Source organism: Monodelphis domestica, chromosome 1 (genome assembly GCF_027887165.1).
Source record: "Monodelphis domestica isolate mMonDom1 chromosome 1, mMonDom1.pri, whole genome shotgun sequence".
NCBI classification, from domain to species: Eukaryota; Metazoa; Chordata; class Mammalia; order Didelphimorphia; family Didelphidae; genus Monodelphis; species Monodelphis domestica.
The window spans coordinates 185917213-185937952 of NC_077227.1; the positions used below are offsets into that span (position 1 = coordinate 185917213).

Here is a 20740-nt window from a genome sequence, read left to right on the forward strand (position 1 = left end):
TGCTTTGGAGACCCAAAGCCAGTTAAGAACCCCTGGCCCAGGAGAAGGCTTTATAGTCAAAGAACCATTTTAGCGTAAGCGTCAAGTTCATTGTTTGAACTCTCAAAACTGATTTCTGGATGGGAATTGGCATAAAGGGCCAGAGCCACCCTAGAAGGCAGCTAGGCCATACCGTGGCCTCACACATTTTCCAGTAGCATGACCCTGGTTCAAATGCCTTAACCTCCATCTGCCTCAGTTTGCCCATCTGTAAAATGGGGATAATAATAGCACCTATCAGAGTCTTATCAAATGAGATACTATTTTGTAAAATCACTTACGCAGTGCCTGGTCCATAGTAGGCACTTAATAAATGCTTTTTTTCTCCCTAGAAAGACTACTTCTGACTCACTTCAGGCAGAGAAACCCAGATGTGATCTCTGGGAATTAGGAAGGGTGTGGGGCTCTTATGCTAGGAACGGATTCCCGAGACTTCCCTCGTCCTCACCCCTGGGCTGCTCCGGCTGCAGTTATCCTCGGCCTCCTGGGCGGCCGTCTGAACGGAGGCAATGAAAAGGGAGCGGCGGGAGCGCGCGGAGACGGGCCTCGTGACCCAGAAAGACTGAAGAATGCCAAGGAGTCATATCAGATGCACAGGTTTAATTTTAAGCAAAACGGCTACCACTGTGATTTGTGATCTAATGCTCCGCAGTGTTCAGAAAACGCTTTCCTAGCACTTGCATTTTGGGGTAGGTATAGAAAAAGGCTGACAACTGTAGAAGAGGAGGTATGCAGCGGCGGTTTGGACTGAAGAATCTGGAATCTCACAAACTCGAGTGTCGTCAAAGCTATACCAGGTCTGGCTGACTGTGTTCTTGCAGAATGCCGTGTAGTGGCCGCCATCTAGATCACCAAAGTGGTTCTGGAGGGGAGAGAGAGGGTTAGCCCTGGGGGCGCTGGGTTTGTTTCTGTTGCTCACCATTTTCTCACTACGAGAAAGCTAAGTAAGGAAAGACTTTTCCATAAGACACTGCCGCACTCCATTGCCAGGCACGTAAGGATTCAGTAGGGCGGAAGCTGGAAGGACTCCATGGTTGGTCGTGTTCGGGGCCGCCGGGCCCCCTACAGACCGTCCATGGAGTCCCTCAGATGGGACAAGCTTTGCCACAGGACGGCGACTTCTGGAAGCATCTGGCCAATGGCTTTTAGTGGGGAATCTAACCGCTGGGGGGGGGGGGGGTCACTCACAAAGGGATGCGCCCACAAAGCTACTCGCCGCCACGCAGACGCTGGGGAGCTAAAGGGGCTGGGACGAGCCTGGCCTGACGGGCGAGTCCTCCTATTACGGAAAAGGGAACGGAGGGACGCTGGCACGGGAAGGCAGATGCTAGAGTGCAACTAGGTGTGGGTGACCAGGGTAGGAAACAGAGTTCCCATCGGAGCTTGAGTAAAAATCGCTTTTCCCCGGATGGCCCTCGCCATAATTCCCGAGGTTCCGTTTTGAGATCTGACCGCTCTGATCACCCAAGTCTTTTTCAGTTCATGCCTCTTCTTGTCATTTCCTAATAAGTTCACGACTGTTCGTGCAAGAAAGGAGGGCCAGTTTAAACTCTAAGTCTGTGGAACCAAACATCTCTTGGTAATGGGAACAAGCACCCCGTAGTTGTTGAGTGCAGCCTTTTCTACTCTGCACGGGAATTTCAAACAGCAACCCCTGAAACCAGATGCTGACTCAGAGGAAGGGAAAAGTCCACTTGTGAATCCTTAAAGGCAAATTGAGCCTATCAGACATTTAATTTTCAATCACAGGCAAGGAAGGGTTCTACAGTTTTTCAAACGGGAAAGGAAGAGCGGCAAAATGCTACTAAAGATCATTTTTTAAGTAGCCTCCAGGAAGGACTAGAGAGGAGATACTCGCTGGGAAAAAATCTCTCAGAGTCTCCGCCTCACCCCAATATACCGCTATTCTCTCTCCTTTCAAGGACCCCCCAAATAAACGTGGCACTCCTAAGCTATTCAGGAGCGCCCGGAGGAGCCCAGACTAGCACCGAGGAAGAATGTCGATTTGAAGTTGGCGGAGCTTCTAGAAGCCCGAGTGCAGTGTCTGCGCGAGGCCCAATCCAGAAGAAAATCAATTGTTCCTAGGTTTAAAGCTTGCAACAAGGGACTGTAGAGGAGCAGGTGAGCCCGCAGCTTTCCTTAAAGGGCTTGTTACTTAGAGCAATTGGACCTTATTACTCACCACCACTCCACAAAGGCTGTATTTAGGATGTTTCCGAAAAAGTGGATAAATATAAGGAGAAAGATCCAAGTTGTTGAGTGGGTAATGGATATCTGTCCTTAATTTCCTCTTCATTCTACCCTGACAGTCAAACCTAAGGAATGGAAAGAATGTAAATATATGGTAAATGCTCCATTCGAGGATTCCACATCGGAACAGTGTCACCCATATTTTCTGCTTCACAGAAACCAAATGATTTTCTTTATATAATTTATCAAAATTCAATGATTTACAAACATGCATTCATTGATTTTTTGCTCCGTAAAAGTCCTTTTTAAAATAAGAAGAAAAACAATTCCTATAAAGTAATTCCACTCTAATGCAGAGGGGAGAGATTCAGCGCCAATACAGAATTTAATGGAACAAAATGGGTATTTTGCCAAGGGACACTTTACCTGAATTCAATTACTCTTCCCTATTCAGGAGTCTGGAAAGAGCAATGGGGATTCCCATGGGGGAGGGGTGATTTAAAGGAGCTTTCCCGAGAGTGCTCGGAGCAGCTTGTAACCCGAAGAGGCCAAGGGACTTGCTCAGGGACACACCAGTGACATCAGTGGCCAGTCTTGAGCCTAAGCCTTCGCTGTGTTGAGGCCACATCTGTACCTTCCTCAGAAATTTTCAGAAAAATATTTCTGAGGGGAAGAAATTCTCCTGGAGCTTCGGGATGTCATTAGAATGAAGGTCCCGGAGGACGAGGGCCAAATGTGTATCTTAACTGGGCGCCTCGTACCTAGGATGTCCGGGAGCGGTCGGAGGGGCTCCAGCACGATCGGCCCTTCCCTCTCGCCCAGCCCAGCCCTATTTCTCTAGCTCTCTGCACTCTCCATCCTCCAGGTCGCGCCAGTGACAGAGCAGGGAAAACCCCAGCCAGGCCACCTTCTCCAGGCCCCACGCAGATCTGGCGCCTTTCTTAATCTTTTTCCTAACCCAGTGACGCCAAGTAAGATCGGTGATTGGCTAACAACCAGCCGTAACACAGCGTAGAGATTCAGTCCTGGAGTCTGTTAGACATGAGTGCAAATCCAGCTTCAGAAATCTAATAACTGTGACCTAGTCACTTAGCCTCGGCCTCAGTTTCCTTCTCTGTAAAATGGGAATCATCCTAGGAACTCCCTCCCGGGTTTGTTGTAAGGCCCGAATGAGAAAAATAAATGTGTGAAGTGCTTAGCACAGAGCACATGCTATTTCAATGTTAATTGTTATTATGAACTAATTAATTCATTTACTTAATTAAATGTTACTATTTCCCAGTACCCAAGGAAGTGAATGAAGGGCCTTGCCCAAGAGTCTCAAAATAAATGCTTGTTGAATTAAATTTCATTTCAGGAGATGGATAAATACAGACATTTACTAAGCGTCTAATGTGTGTCGGGCACGATGGCTCGTGCCGGAGATTAGTCGCCTGCTCTCCATTTCTGTCGCGTCATTACGCTCCCCAGTTTCGGACAATCCCCTTCTTTGCATCTGTCCCCGCGCTCTGTCCCGGGCGCCCACCTTAGGCCTCGCTGCGGATGCCACCACAGAGCACTTCTGCGGATCGGCCGAGAGCGGGAGCCCGCGCTGATGGGGCGCTTTCGGGTGAGCCTCTGTGAAGCGGCTCCCGTGCGCTGGGCCCTTTGCTGAGCATTCAAAGAGGCAAAAAGGAGTCCCGGCCCTCCCGGCGCAAGCAAGGCATGTCCGAGTGGGAGACGGAGGCAGCGGGAAGGCCTTCGCTGCGGGGCGTCGAGAAAAGCTTCTTGAAGATGGGATTCTAGCGGGGCCTTCCAGGGAGCCGGGGAGAGTCTTCCAGGCTTGGGGAACACCGTGGAAACGGCCACTTTGGAGGCGAGCATCTCGTATGTGGAGCGGCGAGGAGGAGGCCGGCGTGACTGAACATCCCGGGCTGGGACGCCTTGAATGGCCGGTGGAGGGTGGTGCGGGCGGCCGCGGGGGGGCCAGTACTTTTGGAACCTGAGAGGAAGAGACTAGAACGGGAAGAGACCGGAGGCCGGCCTCAGGCGCTTGTCCGGATGGGAACCTGCTCCCGGGCGAGAGCAGAGAACGTTTAAGGAACGTCCCGAAGGTCTCGGCAGAACGGGCGAGAGGGCGGGCTGGCCGTCAGGTGTCCGGAAGAGCTCCAGCTCGAGGTGTCTGAACGCGAGGCTGGAGGTCAGGAGAGCCCATCATTCCATCGGCGGAAGCTGAGAACAGCGGCTGAAACAGGATGGAGCCAGGGGAGGGCTGGACGGAGGCGCATCAGCCGGGGTGCCCCCGAGGGATGGTCCGGGAGAAGTTGGAGGAGAGCAAAGCCTGGCAGGAGAAGAACCGCAGAGGCGCCACAAGAGCTGAGCGGAGAATAAGGAGGCGGTGAAGAGGCCCAGAAGGAGCAGGCGCGAGCAGAGGCCGTTAGAGTTGGGCCAGCTTTCAGGAGAATGGCGAGGCTGGAAGCTCCACTGCAGAGTTAAGAAGGGAGAGAAAAGGAAGTAAAGGCACCACACGTAGGGGGCAGATGACAAAAGGGAGGAGAAACAGAGCATAAGAGCTAGCAGGGACGGACAAGGCCGGTCAGGGTTTTCTCAAGCTGGAGATGGAAGAGCGCGTGTGGGCGCAGGAGATGAAAAAGGTGAGAGAAAGCCAGCAGGGAGAAGGGGCAGCCCTGGCAGAAGAGACGGACGAGGGCCGCTCCTCCGTAGACAGACGGTTTGCCTTGGCGCCGAGAAGGGCCACTTCTGCTTGTGAGCCTGAAATGGAGGCGACAGTACCAGTGATGGGAGGAGAAAGGAGAAGTCAGGGAATGGCTTCCGTTCTTTCAGGAATTTGAGGAAAGCTCAGTGGACAGAGCAGGGGGAGCTACAGAAGGCTTAAAGAGGGATAAACGGATTTTGTAAAAAAATAGTGGGTGTGGTGAGGGGGACGGCGTATTATCAGCAGGTATAAAGCAGCTGTTTTGCAGCGAACACTCGTTTTGAGATTTAAGTATTTGTAGCAGGGATTTGTGATCGTCTCCAACTTCTTCAGCAGCAGGCGTCTGAGCGAAGGCAGCAGGTGGTGGAAATAAGGCAAGGCTGAAATCTGGCAGGACGAGATTTTCAATAGGAAGAAAGAACAAGGGATGTGAGAGAACAGGTAGGGTCAAACCGGCCCAACAAACGGCAAATGGGGAAGAAAAGAGAATGGCCATTCCTAGCCATAGCCCGTGAAAGACTTGGGAAGAGGAGAGACTGGAGGTCTTAATGAAGACTTAGAGCAGGGCTTAGAATTGCAAGACTGGGAAAGTGGAAAGGCAGCAGGCAGTCAGAGAAAGTCGTTTCAGAGTACAGGAACATTGAATGGGGTCCTCGTAACATTGGTCAAGGCAAGTTTTGAACTCAGGTCTATCTCATTCTGAATCCATCTCTCCATCCACTGTGCACAGAGCCACCGCAGCAATACTGAAGATAATGTCCTTATTGTACACACGAGGAAATGAGGATCCGACACAGAATGGTCATTTCCTCCCTTAAGGCTTTCATTTCTCTCTCAGGAGCCAGTTCGGTTCCCCTTTACCTTCACACAGCTAGTATTAGAGAGGGATGTGGACCTGAGTCTAGCATGTTGCCACAAACAGTGAAGATCACTAGCCTATGGTTTGCAGATTCCACTGGTTTCCTTTTTTTTTTTTTGTGAAATTCCCCTTAGATACCATTTTCCCTCCTCTAAACCAGCAGAACCTCCACTTTTCTATACGACCTTACAGAGACCATTGACAATAGCTCAACAATCACACCAGCCAATCCTTTGAGCATTCCAGCCTGGAATTCAAGACCAGGTGACTTAACCTCATCATTCAAGAGAAACTAAGGTCCTCTCCTTCCACCACCTCTAAAATTTGTCATTTTCTTTGGCAGAGAAAAGAGTAAAGTTAGAGTTGAGTAGTTCTGCCTTTTCTCCATTTTCTATTATCCTCTCCTAAAACAAGGGTCCTTTCTCTTCTTTGGGCTTTCTCTTTTTCCCTGGATAGCCCATAATACCCCTTTGTCGTCCATAGCATTCTTCAATCTTAGCTTGGATTCTTGACACTTCATGAAGGAGAATGTCACTCGTTTGTATTCATGGTCCACTGCATGTCCCTGTCTGTTACTTGTCTTTTGGTTGGTCATTGAGTTCTCTGTGACTCCACATTGATCTCTCTAGATAGCCGCCTTTTTTCTTCCTTTTTGGAATTGTTTCTGTTTTTAACTTCAAATTTTCATGCTTGAAGGCAGCTCCTATAGAAGAAGACAACTCTCTGTGGAATTTGAAGTCATGGGATTCTACGCCTCCTTGCCCTGCATCCTTGGTTCCTCGCTCTCACAGATTCCAACGCAGAATGGCCATTTCCTCCCTTAAGGCTTTCATTTCTCATTCAGGAGGCAGTTCAGCTCCCCTCTACCTTTACCCTTGCAGGTCAGAATCGGATCCAAAGCCCAGTTGTCCTTCGTCCTTCCCTTACCTCTTGAAGGATGAAATAGTAACTTTTTTTCTTTTTGGCAGAGTTCTAGCAGATATCCAGAGAAATGAAGAAACATGCCACAACCGTATCACTCATGCCCCTGTGCTTAGGCTTGTGATCTATTTTCCAAACTCATCTTCCTTTTTTTTGAGATATCTGCGGCATTTTCTCACAGCATTTCTATTTTTCATTCTTCTGATGTTTACCCAAGGGCTTCCCACCATACTTTCTCCCTCAGGTTTCTAAATGTTTTCATGAGTATATTTTTCTACTATACAAAGCCACCAGCCCTTTCCCTTCATAGATCTCTTCCATGTGAATAATGTATATCCTTCCAAAGCCATATTCCAGCTATAAATTCCATCTCCTCAATGCTCAATGCTATGACATTGTTTGTCTCTGTGGGATTTCTGATTCTTATTAAATACCCTTATAATAAAATTCTGAGACCTTGGCTTTAATGAGCACATTTCTTCAACTTTGTTTCTAAATGGCTGTGTGTCTCTCCTGCCATTCTTCTTCCTGTGTTGTAGCTGCTGCTGTGTCACCTAGATCGGTAAGTGAAAAGCATTTTTCTCCTCTATCCCTTTTCAGTTTAAGTTCTTATTAGTCTGATTTCAGTCTAGGCAAATACATGTTTTACCCATTCTCACTTGGTGCACTCCATGGTTGGTGAATTTTATTGGATGATGATCTGAGAGGGCAGCAATATTTAGACTCTTTCATATTGAAACAGAGAAGGACTTGATCTCTTTATATTTGGCTAAAATTGTTTCAACTCCCACCCATTCCTGAATAAGTCACCTTTCTGGGAAAAGAGCTATGGGCCATTTGTGGTGGCAAAGGGATGGTGTGGGGAGTAGCGAGGTGGCTCTGTGGATTGAGAGCCAGGCCCAGAGATGGGAGGTCCTGGGTTCAAATCTAGTCTCAGACTCTTCCTAGTTGTGTGTCCCTGGGCAAGTCACTTAACCCCCATTGACTGGCCCTAACCACTCTTGTGTCTTGGATCCAATACACAGTACTGAATCCAAGACGGAAGGTAAGGGCTTAAATAAATAAATAAATAAAAGGACGGTGTGGGGAACTTTGGTGATGGGGCAATGGGATTTGAATGCTACTTTAATTATATAACAAATCTTTTATCTTAAGGTAGGACTTCCTCTAGATAAATATGCTCAATTCCAAGATTGGCCCAGGACTAACTGTGCCTTATACAACTATCCAGATGCTGGTCTTCTGGTCCATTTCATTTTTTGGAATTAAACCTAAATATGGCCAAGAATCCATACCTCTTTAAGTGAAAAATAACTGTCTTTGGTGCTTTGGCTATACTAGCTCTGACAGCTGCGTCTTGCTTGGATTCGCAGAAAGCACAATGAATTTGGTTATTCCAGGTGAGTGTATCTTGTTGAAAGAAGCATCCAAGACATTCCTGTTGAGAAAAAAAAATTTAGTGACCAAACTAGGAAGAAGGAACTGGAATTGCAGATCGGAACCCGCCATCTTTCCTTTCTTTTCCTCCATGAGTGTTTTAGTGTGTGTGTGATATGTGTCTTCTGTCACGGCCTGTGGAACAGGGAACTCTGTAGTGCAGCAAAGCCCCGGGAGTACCTCTATCAGCCTAATTACCTCCTTGTGAAGGGGTGGGAGGGAAGGACATAGAGAATCTGAGCCTCAAAATGTCAGAAAACAATAGTCAAAAATGGTTTCTATGTGTAATGTTGTAAAAAACGAAAGTTTAGGGAAAACAAAAAGGAACCCGCCCCCTCCTCATAGGAGAGGTGACCATAGTCTTACTATATTCTTTTTTAAACCCTTACTGTCTATCCTAAAATCAATACTGTGTATGGGTTCCAAGACAGAAGAGTGGTAAGGGCTAGGCCATGGGGGTCAAGTGACTTGCCCAGGGTCACACAGCTGGGAAGTGTCTGAGGCCACATTTGAACTCAGGACCTCCCGTCTCTAGGCCTGGCTCTCAATCCACTAAGCCACCCAGCTGCCCCCAGTCTTACTGTATTTTGACCTAGTCAGACCCCATCTGGAGTTTGGGATTCCTTCCTGGCTGTGTGACTCTGGGTAGGTCACTTAACCACCTCAGTTTTCTCATCTGCAGATGGGGATGATAATAGCACTTCCTTTTCCCAGGGAGGTTGTGAGGTTAAGTCAAGGTAATATTTGTAAAGTGCTTTGCACACCTGAGAGTACTATTTAAATGATGGCAGTTATGAATGATAGCTGCTGCCACACCATTGCTAGTCATAATACATAACCCCGGCAGGGGGCGGGACTTGAATCATCGCCAGTAATCCTGGTTGGAACGCAGGGGGGCGCGCTAACATCTAAACACCTGGGAGACTTCACAGGTTTACAGCTTGAATGCAAAAGCCAAATGAGGGCTAATGAGCTTAGAAGATTCGTTTTCGCTAAATCAGAAGTGGAACTTCCAAAGCATTCCCTCTGCCTCGGAATGGCGGCAGGTCATTAATTCTATCCCTGGGATTCTTCCGCTGGAGACATTTGTACCTGTACAACTTAGGCTTGTACTACAGAATACAGATCTAGAAGCAGTGGGGAGATCTGGGTGGCTGCCTCTAAAGCATCATTAGTTGGGAATTAGAATTAGCTGACGGTGGACACGGGAAACGCAGGGCTTTGCTTCTAAAGGTCCTACGCCATCTTGAAAAGAAAGAATTGAAACCAGCTGTGCTGCCGCCGCCGCGGTCCAGAGTTCTCCCTGGCCTGCTCCTGGGCCTCGGGGAACACCTGGGGCTCCTCGAGGGCAGAGTCCGGCGGCGGCGGGGAAAAGGGCTGGAGAAGGGGAGAGGGAAGGAATGCTAGTTCTAAGTTCTAGTAGCCCATTGTGGCGACCCGGACCCAGGAGCCACAAACTGAGCGCGTCTCCCCGATCCTCTCCGCCCCGGGAGCTGAACCAAACGGCGCGCCCTGCCTCTATTCTCTTTCAGATCTGGGCGTCAGCAGTTTGCATTTCCAGTTCACGGCCCGCTAATACTGACGCTGCAGTTTTTACTGGTAGGAAAGCACGTGACGCAGCGATCCGTCTCCGAACCCTGCGTACTCCCTGATGGCGAGAGCGTGAAAGCAGATCCCAGCCAGGCTCCCCGCCCCCGCCAGGACCAGCGCTCAGTCTCTGAGACCGCCAAGAACGGCGCCCCGGGGGTTGGGGGGCGGAGCTTGTCTGAGGACCTCCCTCACCCGGAATAAGAGGCCTCCTTGGACATTTGGGAAAACGTTACCCCGGGTATGGTATTGGAAAATGGAACAACAACCTTACCTTCTGTTTTAGAATCAATACTAAGTATCGGTTCCAAGGCAGAAGAGCGGGAAGGGCTGGGCAAGTGGGATAGACTTGCCCAGGGTCTCGCAGCCAGGAAGCATCTGAGGCCACATTTGAACCCAGGACCTTCCATCTCCAAACCTGGCTCTCCACCAAACAAACCGCTTAGCTGTCCTTGGGAAGTGGTTTCTTGAATGCTCCCGTGGATAGAAGGAGCGGGAAAGGGGGAAATGAATCCTTTTAATGGCAAGAATATTGTTCAACAAAAACCCTAGTACTGGTACCTCCTCACCAGTGCACGCACGATCACGCCCCTTTAGGCAAACGTCCTGCGTGGTGACGCCTGAGCGCCCGCCCAAGGTCCCGGATTACCCACCTGAAGGGAACATTCGCACTCTGATGGAATCGGAAGGGACAGGACAGTGAAGACTTCGTTTTTATAGGTGCAGTTTTCGCACTTCAAGCATACGATGTCGTAATTGAGCTGCCCTTCAAAAAGCCGAGTGATGATGGAGGATTCACTGGAAGCCACCTTCCTGTAGCACTTTGTAGTTACTTTCTCGTGGGGTTTTTTCCGACGATACTATAGGAATCCCCCCCAAGACCCCCCCACCCACCGAAAGAGCAAAAAAATTAGCCATTGTCCATACAACACGACCTTCCGTAAGTGAGAATGAGCGATATGCTGTGACAAAGGAGTCAAAATCTCCAAGGGGTTCCTAATGACAGTGACCCAGGGAGACTTTTTTTTTCTTTAGAAGGTATTTCTCTGGAGCTTGGGTGGGATTTCTGACCTCTCATGAGGAAATCTTTATCTTTTATCTATCATCTTTAGATTAGAGAGGGAGACTGATCCTGAGATAAAAGAACGGATCCCTAGAGGCAGCAGAAGGTAAAGCAGATAGAGCCTGAGTCAGGAAGACCTTCATTCAAATATGGCCTTGTACACTTAGTTACTGGCTGTGTGACCCTGGGCTAACATTTAATGTCTGTCTGCCTCAGTTTCCCCAACCGTAAAATAGGACCAAAAAAAAGAACATGCATCGTTTGTGTCCGATGTTTTTTATTGGAACTGAGACTCTGCTACTTCGTGTGAATTATCTGTTTTGCTGCTGCTGAAGGTGCTGGGAACCCAGGATACTCTCAAAATGTGGGCAAACCCACTGGGCAAGAACACAAGAAATTGTTTTCTTGTCATATTGCAGAATATATGTATAAAATATATGTAGTATTGATTAGATGGTAGAAAGATTCTGGAGTCTTATGGATATTATGTTAGTAAAATAACGTGAATAGCAACATATGCTGCCGCTGGACCTCTCCATCTGGTGGTCCTCTAGAGTCGCTCAGCTTCCCTGGCCTCAGACTCCGCTCTGGTTCCTAACTTCCCTGTTTCTTTTGAGGAAATGGCCACTCCCTCATGTACCGGGCTCCCGGCCTTGGAGGCCTCCTGGATGGAGTTCCCAGTGACTGAGAGGCTGTTCTAACTCAGAATCTCCCCCATCCCCCACTGCCCTTCTCCAGGGGAGCCCCTTCCCAAGTTCAGGGCCTCCGTCCTCCCTGAACTCCTGCAAAAACTCCTCATTGGCTCATCTGCCTCCCTTGCCTTCCTCCAATCTATCCATCCCCCCTACAGGAGGCAAATGGTTCTCATGAAAACATATGCCTGACCATGTCTTTCCCTGCCCAAAAGAAAGGAATAAAAACTCCTGTTTAGCATGGAGGGGTTTTTGTTTGTTTGCCTGGCATCAACATTTCTTTCCAGATTGATTTCACAATTACTTCTTTGGCACACACTATGCATTGGAGCCAAACCCCAGGGCCCAACCCAATGCCTGGCACCTGGCAGGCATTTAAGAAATGTAGTTTCATATGCTTAAAAGGAAAAGAAAAGCAGTTAATGTTCTTGCAGAGAGCCTTGATGGGCACTCTTGGCCTCGAATTCAAATTCCTACTATAGTGGGAAGAGAAAGAAGCTTTTTGGAAATGACTGGGGCCAATCCCTTTCCCTTCTAGTCAATCATTTCCAGAAAAGGAGCCAAAGATCTTGATGGCAGAATTGGTGTTCCCTGCATTTCTCCTCCCACACTGCCCCTCTCTCCATCATTCTCTGAAGGTCAAAGGAAGGAAGCTAGCATGGGCTCGAAGATACTAAAGTAGAAGTGACGTCAGTAGGGAAGAAAATCAACTCATTTTCCCAGAATGCTATAGGGCAAAGGTAAGGACAGAAAGCAGAAATCTAAGGTTTGCAAATAGAAGCTTCATAGGGCCGGGAACTTTTTCCTTTTCTCTTGTATCCTTATGGTACTTAGCACAGTGCTTGGCTTATATTGGCTGCTTAATAAAATCTTGAATGATGGGGAAAAGGAAGAAGAAATCCAAGATGCAGAAGAAAAAACTTCTAGGATGACAGTGAATAGAGATAATGGTTTTCCCCACCCGGCTCCCATCCCAATCAAGTGCCAAGGATTTCTAGAACAAGCAAAGGAATTAGAAAAGCTGCTACAATTTACTTAGATGCTTATTGGCCATGGAGCAGCAGACCCAAGAGGGGAGAGAGAGAGACAGGCAGCAATAGTGAGGGAATGAATGGATTCCCAAGGAAGCAGGGCGGTGCTAAATATAAAGTCAGGGAGAAGATCTATCTTTTTTCCTCTGTTTGCATCCCTAGTGCTTAGAGGATTAAGTGTCTTCTATGTGCCAGGCATAGTCCATAGTGTGCCTAGCACATAGTAGGCACTGAGTAAATGTTCATCAACTCTTTTATGAAGTTTCTATTGTCAGGCTTTTCCCATGAGTCTTTTTTTTTTTTGGAGGGAGGGAATGGAGACTAAGCCATCTTATGGGGAAAGGGGGCTAAGAAGTGTCATTTGTTAAGGCAGTCTATCATATTTCTTTTTGCTTTACTGAAAGGAGCTGAGATACTAGGCTTCTTTGTCATTATTCTGAACTAATATTCTGGGCTAAAATACTCATTAGAATCCTTGCCTGGTTTGGAAGAGGAAATATTGAATACTTCTAGGCTAGAGCTAAAACAAGCTAGATTCTGAGGTACCCCAAGACAGGTGCTGGTGGGACCAAAGTGAGCCTTTGTGAGGGTAATGAACCTGGGTCCAGCATCAATATACAGAGTTCTGGTTCTGGGTGAAGAGTCTGCACCATGTTTATAAAACAAGGGGAATTTTTTTTAAGGTCAAGTATAATAATGCCTGTCTTATGGCATAGTGACTGTTTTCTACTGACCTTCTTCAAAGCCTCATGAAGTTCATTCAGGACATAAATCAAGAATTCCTGGGCATCTTGCTGTGTCCTCTTCAGAAATGTTGGATAGATTTTTCCAATGGCTGTCCGAAACACTTCGGGTGAGACGCAATCTGAGTCTCCAAGCCACATGTCTGTCATCAGGTATGCAAAAGCAGTGGCAGCCTCACCACTGTCTCTTCCAAAGGAGAAAAAGAACAGGTAGTGTTGTTTGATTAATGCTATGAAGATATACTTAAATACTTGAACACAGTGCAGAAAATTCAAAGGAACTCTCCCCCTCCTTCTTCCTCTGAAGACTGGCTGCTCCAGAGAAGTGGGCAGAGTCTGATCTCCTGTGACAAGCCTGGGTGTTTTAGCTATGTACTATACCCTCCACCAAGTGGCTCAACATTTTAAAGAAAGAAGAATCTCGAGTTTCAAAGTAATCTCACTTTTTAATTTAATTTTTTTTCTTCAGGATCCACCTTTTCTCCCTCCTAACCCCATTGACAAAGCAAGAAAAACAAAAGCCCCAGTTCCAAACATGTAAAGTCAAGCAAAACAAGTGCCTGCATTAATTATATCTAAAACATGTATATGGCATGGATATATACATAATATACACATATTAATCTATTTTACCTAAATCTATCAATCTATCAATCTATCTATCTATCTACTTATATGTGTGCATATCCATCTCTCTCTCCATCCATCCATCCATCCATCTATTCATCCATCCATCCATCCCTCTCTCTCGCTCGCTCTCTCGCTCGCTCTCTTGCTCTCTCAATCCATCAGGAAGTGGGTAGCCTGACAAACAGACTTACTTTTGGAGAGCGGTGATGTACTTTCCGGAAAGGAAATACTCCACCAATGGAGTGATACTGCAGAGACATTGCAAGATGGCATTCATGTAGCATGTGTTGCCTAGGTTACGAAGACCTGTCACACCTTGGGAGTGCTGCTGGGCCATGTTAGACTCTTTGGCAGAGCTGCTGTCACTATAATCTGTACATTCTGTGCTGTGTTTATGCCAGAGGGAAAGAAAAAATAATATTTTGAGGGGGCACGATGAGTACAATTCAATTCAATTGAAGTCTTTATTAAATGTCTGTTAATAGGCTGCGGGGAAAAAAGTAAACAGTACCTGTCTTCAAGGAGTTTACATAATCTACTAGGGAAATAATATAGGCATGCAGATAAGGAAATACAAGGCATCAGAAGAGAGATAGAGATAGAGAGAAGACAGCACATGAAAATAACTGGATTATAGACTCGGCAGGGTCAAGCATGATCCTGCTGCTGATCTAGACCACAGGGATGTATAGTCATCTGCTGAACCTGCACAGTTTACTTCTAGGCTGCTTAGACAAAATGCCTACATCTCATCTCTGCCATAAGCTATAGGGATGTAGATATAATAGACAAACCAGAGCATGGTTTTTGTCTTCCTTATGTCAAGGGAATATAGACATTCCAATGCCCAGAAAATGAAATGAAAAAAGAAATGGCTTTTCTCAGGTCTGCAAGGAGCTCAAGGGTTGGGTCTTTGGACTTAAGTCCAGCCTGATGGGCTGCTTTTTCTTCATGCCAAGAGCCTCTCCTTGGGGAGAGGAGCCATTGTAATGGAGCAAGGCTAACTGGAATGAAAGACTTTTTTTATCCAAGATGCTCTTTGCCACAGGGCCATGCAGCTCAGAATCTGTTACTGCCGATTCTCCCTCCACCATACAGAAGGGCTGCTGGAACTCTCACCTCTATGCCATATGCCTCATTTCCTACTTGTAGTTTATCTTCAGAAGTGTTTAAAAGTACTAATTTTTAGGTAAGTACTTTTAGGGGAGAAAGGGTAAGTATAGAGAAAGGAGCCCTCATTCTAGAGTTAAAAGAAAGATCTAGGGTACCACCTCAGTGACGTTAGGCAAGTCACTTCTTTGGGCCTCGGTTTCCTCATTTATAAAATGAAGGGGGAGAACTACAAGTTCTTTGAGGTTCTCTTCTGGCTCTAGATCTCTGAACATAGGTAATAGGCCATCAGGGTATCTTTTCTCTGTTTCATGGCAAGGGAAACCACTTAGGCCAGATGCTTTCACGAATTGCATTGAATATATTGTTGTTGTTGAGGTATTCAGTTGTGTCTGACACGTTTGTGTCCCCAGGGACCATACTGTCCGTGGGGTTTTCTTGGCAAGGATAATGGAGTGGTTTGCTATTTCCTTCTCCAGCTCATTTTACAGATGAGAAAACTGAGGCAAACAGGGCTAAGTGACTTGCTCAGGATCACATGGCTAAGACGTGTCCGAGGTCAGATTTGGACTCAGGAAGATGAATCTTCCTGATTCCAGGTCTGGCACTGTGTCACCTAGCTGCCCCAAATGGAGATAATTTTGTTGTTAATTTGTTCAGTAGTGTCTGACTCTTCATGACCCTGTGGACCATACTGCCCAAGGGGTTTTCATGGCAAAGATACTGGAGTAGTTTGCCATTTCCTTCTCCAGTGGGTTAAAGGCAAACTGAGCTTAAGTGACTTGCCCAGGTTCACACAGTTAGTAAGTTTCTGAGACTTTATTTTAAACTCAGGTTTTCTTGACTCCAGGCCTGGCACTCTATCCTCTGCAACACTCATCTGCCCCACTGAATATCTTTATTTTTATTTCTTTCTCTGTCTACATATCTATATATATAAATTATATATAACACATTTAATTTTATTTCTATATACTACATATGTATTTGTTACTTTTCTCCCTCGATTTTAGATCATCGTCAATCAGTGATTCAAGACACTGAGCACACACTCTTGTGAGAATATTTCTAATTGCTGCCTTGAGCCCCTCCTTGCTTCCGCACAGTCTTCCCCCTTGGCTTAATCCCTTATCTAGAGCACTGTAGAAGAGACAGACTCACAGTACATAATAGATTTTGAAGTCATCAGGAGGACATCTGGAAGCCATGGGGAAGGAGAGTGTTGGGTTGTTACTGCTATTGAGGCTTGTCTAACCTTTTAACTTCATTTCTTTCTCTCTTTCACACTCTCTGTTGACTTGATTTTTAAAAAATAATTTCTATTCCCCCCCCCCCAACAGGTAGCTCCAAACTGGTTTTCATCTGTACTTCAGGTACCATTCCAATTTGGAACTTCTGTGCATCATAATCCTATTTGCCCTCAGGATTCTAACATGTCGCTATGGGATGTAGCTACTCTGGCTGCTGTTCTCAGTATTTTTGGCAAGGAGGTATTTCAACGATAAGCATAACCCTTTTCTTCAAATGGATCTTTTTCTTTTTAATATGCATGTCATTCTTTTTTTTTTTTCGGTAAGAAAGACTGTTCTAGTTACAATTCACTGATCTGGAAGAGGTATTGTCAACTAGAGACTTTTTTTTTTAAGGACAATTGTTTTATCAGGAAAAAGCAGTGGTTGGGATGGGAACGGTGGGAGAATCTCAGATCCTGGAAGTGGGGTGGGATGGACCCCATTTACTAGCAACTGGAAAAACAGTTCTTCAGTTTGTAAGTAAAATATAGAAATCCTGTGAGAATGACAGAGAAAAAGCAGGCAGAGAAAGAGAGAGAGAAAGCAGGTAGAGAGGAGAGAAAGAGAGAGAACCAAAAGTGGTAAGAAATGAGAAAGAAATGTTCAAGCATACACTTGGGCTAGAATGTTGAAGGGAGGAATTCGTCTATCACGTAAGAAACTGGCCCAGGTGAGCCTCAAGATCTTTTCCCAACTATAAGATACCATGCCTAGTGGATAGAATCAAAAGAGTTGAATCGAAATTGAGGGAAGGCCCAGTGATTCAGTACATCTGGAAGCCAATGTGAGAGGTAGTTGTGGGAAAGGGGAGCAGGAAGGAAGGAAGAGTTGTGAATTTGGGGTCAGAAAACACTTCTGAAATGTGGGACTTTGAGATAGTCATTTAACTTCTTTCAACTGCAGGGAAAATAAACCAACTACCTCACAGTGTTGTGAGGGAAGCCTTTGGCAAACCAAGAGCCCTCTCTGAAAGCGAATTGTTCTTCGTTGCCTGAAAGCATATTTACAACAGAGAAAATTTTCAAAGCTGGGAAATGGGATTTTTGAGGCTGAGCTAATTTGTAGGGAAGAGTGCAAGGCTAGGGAATCATACAAAACACACACACACACACACACACACACACACACACACACACACACACACACGAATCCCAGAAAGTAGTACTGTAGGAATGATTACTTGATCTCTGGGAATGAGCTCCCTTTGTAGTTTGTTTGGCATTTGGAAGATTTCATGGCCAAGGGGATGAGATGCAGACAGGTTACAACGGGTGGTTAAAAGGCATCTTAGAGAAAATTGGAACTGGATGGGGCAGTTTTTTGTACAATGGCTTTCCTGCAGTTCCACCTGCACAGAGGAAGAAGGAATACACTGCATAAAATCTCACCATCACTGGTTGACATCTGATAACACTGTACCCAACAGCTCTGGCACAGCTGTAAACATCAGGAGTCTTTGTTTCTTTGTCCACTTGCTCCCTAGTCACTCATTATGACACATTTTCCTCAAAAACTTTTAGCTTTGACCTTTCCTTGGCCCTGATTCAAACCATCAAGCTTGGGCCCTAAGCTCCTCCCAGAGCCCAGTAGCAAGTCTTACCTTCTCTTTATTTCCCTTCTGGTAGCATCTATATCCTAGAGTCATTGTGAGAATTGAATGAGATGTTTCTAACGCGCTTTACAAATCTTTAAAATGCTATGTACACATCAGCTATTAGTACATTTGTGCTTATTCTGTTTTGTCCTCAAATAGTTTACTAATAGTTTTTATTTTATACACACACACATCAAACTTATTAGAAGCAAAGGTCCGATATCTAATTTCCCAACATCTGAAGTTCTGTCTGCTCTTCTCCCAATCTCTGTTCCAGGACTAATGCTTCCTTGGCTCATTTTCTTTTATTACTTAATTCCCCCTTAATAGAATATGATATGTATATCGATGTCATTTAGTAATGGTCCAATTGTAATCAAGTAAGCATTCATTCTATACATATGATTAGGTACTTCTGTAGGTAACAGAAATGCAAAGCCCAAACGAGAAAACAGTGGTTCATTGTCAAGGCCTGAACATTCCACCAAAGAGGCCAGGAGAGTGACATGCTCAAGCCTGAGCTTTAAGAAAGGCTTCTTTTAGTAGCGATGTGTAAGGAAGGTTGGGGAGGGGAAGCCAGCCCAATCAGGAGGTCGTTGGAATAAACCAGGTTAGAGATGGTGAGGTCTAAACCAGAGTGGTGACTATGATTGGAAAACGAGGGTGGATGTAGGAGAGAGATGGAGTTAGAACTCATAAGATGCAGCAACTAACTGGATAAAGGCAATGACAAGGGTCAGAAGGGGAACAGCCAAGGATACTCCCAAGATTCTGAATCTGAGTGATTGAGAAGATGATTTTGCTTTTGTATATGTGGACCTTGAGCTAAATAAAGCTAACATTTATAAAGCATGTGTGCAAAGCCCTTTACATCTGTAATCTCATGTGATCCTTATAACCTGTGAGGAAGTGCTATAACCCCATTTTAGAGATGAAGAGACAATCAGAGAGGTTAAGATACCCGTTCAGAGCCACAGAGCTAGTAATCCTGGTTCAGGATCTCCACTCCAGTCTTTAGAACTCCAAGTCGAGACTTTCTCACCAATAAACCACCTAATAATCTCGAAGACGTTAAACTAGCAGTTGTTAATTCAGAACTGGGGCTTGGTAGAGGAAGTCTGGGAGAACAAAGATAAATGGAACTCAAGGGAGCTGTTAGGAGATCACCAAGACAAGGAAAGATGAAAACCTGGGATAGAAACTTGGACACCTAAGGCGGGAGGGTTGAGAGTGGAGTGGAGGGAACGTAGAGCTGTCAGACATGGAATATCCAGGAGGGCAGAGCCAGGAAAACCCAGGGAGAGAATATTCAGAAGGAAGAGCTAGTTAGCTGTGTCAAGTGGCCCAGAGATGAAGAAGGAGGAGATTGAAAACAGGTCTTTGCATTTGAAAAGAGAAATTTCAATTGAGTGTCTGTAAGAGGATGGATGAAAAGTGAAGGAGAGGGAAAGAAATGTTTAGAAATAAAGATTTTTGTTCTAGGAGTATGGCACTGGGAGGGAGAAGATACATAGACGAATGAAATGTATAGATAAAATAAAATAGTGGAAAACAGAAACTAGAATGCGACACCTTATTAAGGGGGCAGGTTCAAGAGAAGACTGGTCATGTCTAGGTGTGTTTATAGACAGCAGGGAAGGAGGCAGGAGATGAGAGAATGAAGAGAAAGGGGACAGTGGAAGGTGCAAACTGCTGGGGATAGGAGGGGGTCAGACCATCAGGCATAAGGGGAGGAGTTGGCACTGGCAGCTCTGAGACAAATTTGAATCAGAAGAAATGGTGGGGGGTGCTGAGGAGTTGGGGGGGTAGAGAATAGGGTAGGGGGAACTCACAATAAACGACTTCTATTTTCTTGGTGGCATTGTTTAGATGATTCTTCTTCTCCATCTGGTTTGACCAGTCCTGCATGTTGTGGGAGCATGCTTAAGGCAACAGATAGATACTCTGGGCCATGACCCTGCAGTTGTGATTGTCCCTGAAGGCAACAACATAATAACCACAGTAAAGGAAGATGCACAGGAAAAATACCTAGGCTGGTGGGGGAAAGGGTAATTTATTTTGGGGGTAGCCCTAGCCGTTTAGCAGTTGCCCAGTAGAGAGAAAGCACTTCATGAATGAACCGTGGTGGTCATTATTCACCTCTTGCTTCTCCTGCCTTCCCAAACTTGGCTACTATGCTTCAGACGCTGCTACCTTCTCACTGTGGAACCTCCTCTGCAATGATGACCCCTTTTTCCCAATGGTGAGTTCCTCTTGGGGCTTTCATTTTGGGCAGTGGGGTTGGGTCAGCCAGTTTAAATTCCCCTCTTGCCTCCAGGCTTTCACTATGGCCCTCCACAGGGTTCCCCCTCCCCAACCCTTTTCAGCCACCTTATGTGTATCGTCCCTCATTGGAGTGTAGATTCTTGGGACTTTTTCTTCAGTATTTGGATCCCCAGTATGTAGCATAACAACTGGCACATAGTAAACAATCACTATTTGTTGCCTGGCCTTACCTTACCTTGCTAGTGAATAGATTGTAAACTCCTTGAAAACGGGGATTCTTTTATATTCCTAGTGCCCACCAATATCTACCATCTAGACACAACACATGGCGGCTTAATGTTAGTTCAATTGAATTGAGAAGACATTTTCTGCTCTTCATTTTCAGAGTTTGTACTGCACACACCCATGTCCATCTCAACCAGGGTTGCTCTAGTGGAAAACAAAAACTAGAATGCAACATCTTAAACTTTTTAGGGTCTTCATTTCTTCTCTGGGATTGATTAACTTCTGCTCCTCTTCAGTTGCTAAATTGCTGGTTCTGGCTCAGAGCTGAATGCTTGGATCATCTTACAGCACACTCTCTGGTTTCATT

The 20740-nt window shown here is 45.9% G+C and overlaps 1 protein-coding gene and 1 long non-coding RNA gene across 7 annotated transcripts in view; one reads left to right on the plus strand and one right to left on the minus strand.

Moving 5' to 3' along the window:
* Positions 1-619: 619 nt before the first annotated feature.
* Positions 620-19853, minus strand: USP50 (ubiquitin specific peptidase 50). Of its 5 annotated transcripts, none has more exons than XM_007479940.2 (7): positions 19716-19853; positions 14079-14268; positions 13249-13444; positions 10382-10588; positions 8000-8142; positions 2222-2354; positions 620-901 (listed from the first exon to the last, which is right to left on the minus strand). In XM_007479940.2, exons 2-7 carry the CDS (start codon positions 14222-14224, stop codon positions 710-712), a joined length of 1017 nt encoding a protein of 338 aa, XP_007480002.1. In that variant the 5' UTR covers positions 14225-14268; positions 19716-19853; the 3' UTR covers positions 620-709. The 5 variants fall into 5 exon arrangements, with proteins under 5 accessions (XP_007480002.1, XP_016278644.1, XP_007480001.1 ...); XM_016423158.2 differs by having other exon boundaries at positions 14079-14273; positions 19716-19848; XM_007479939.3 differs by lacking the exon at positions 19716-19853 and adding an exon at positions 16159-16381.
* LOC103106828 (uncharacterized) overlaps positions 19750-20740 on the plus strand; it is a 71490-nt gene continuing 70499 nt past the window's right edge. The window contains exon 1 of one of the 2 annotated variants that reach the window (XR_008914877.1): positions 19750-20125. This is a non-coding gene — a long non-coding RNA (uncharacterized LOC103106828). The remainder of the gene's footprint in view (positions 20126-20740) is intronic. The other variant, XR_460822.3, reaches the window with a different exon arrangement.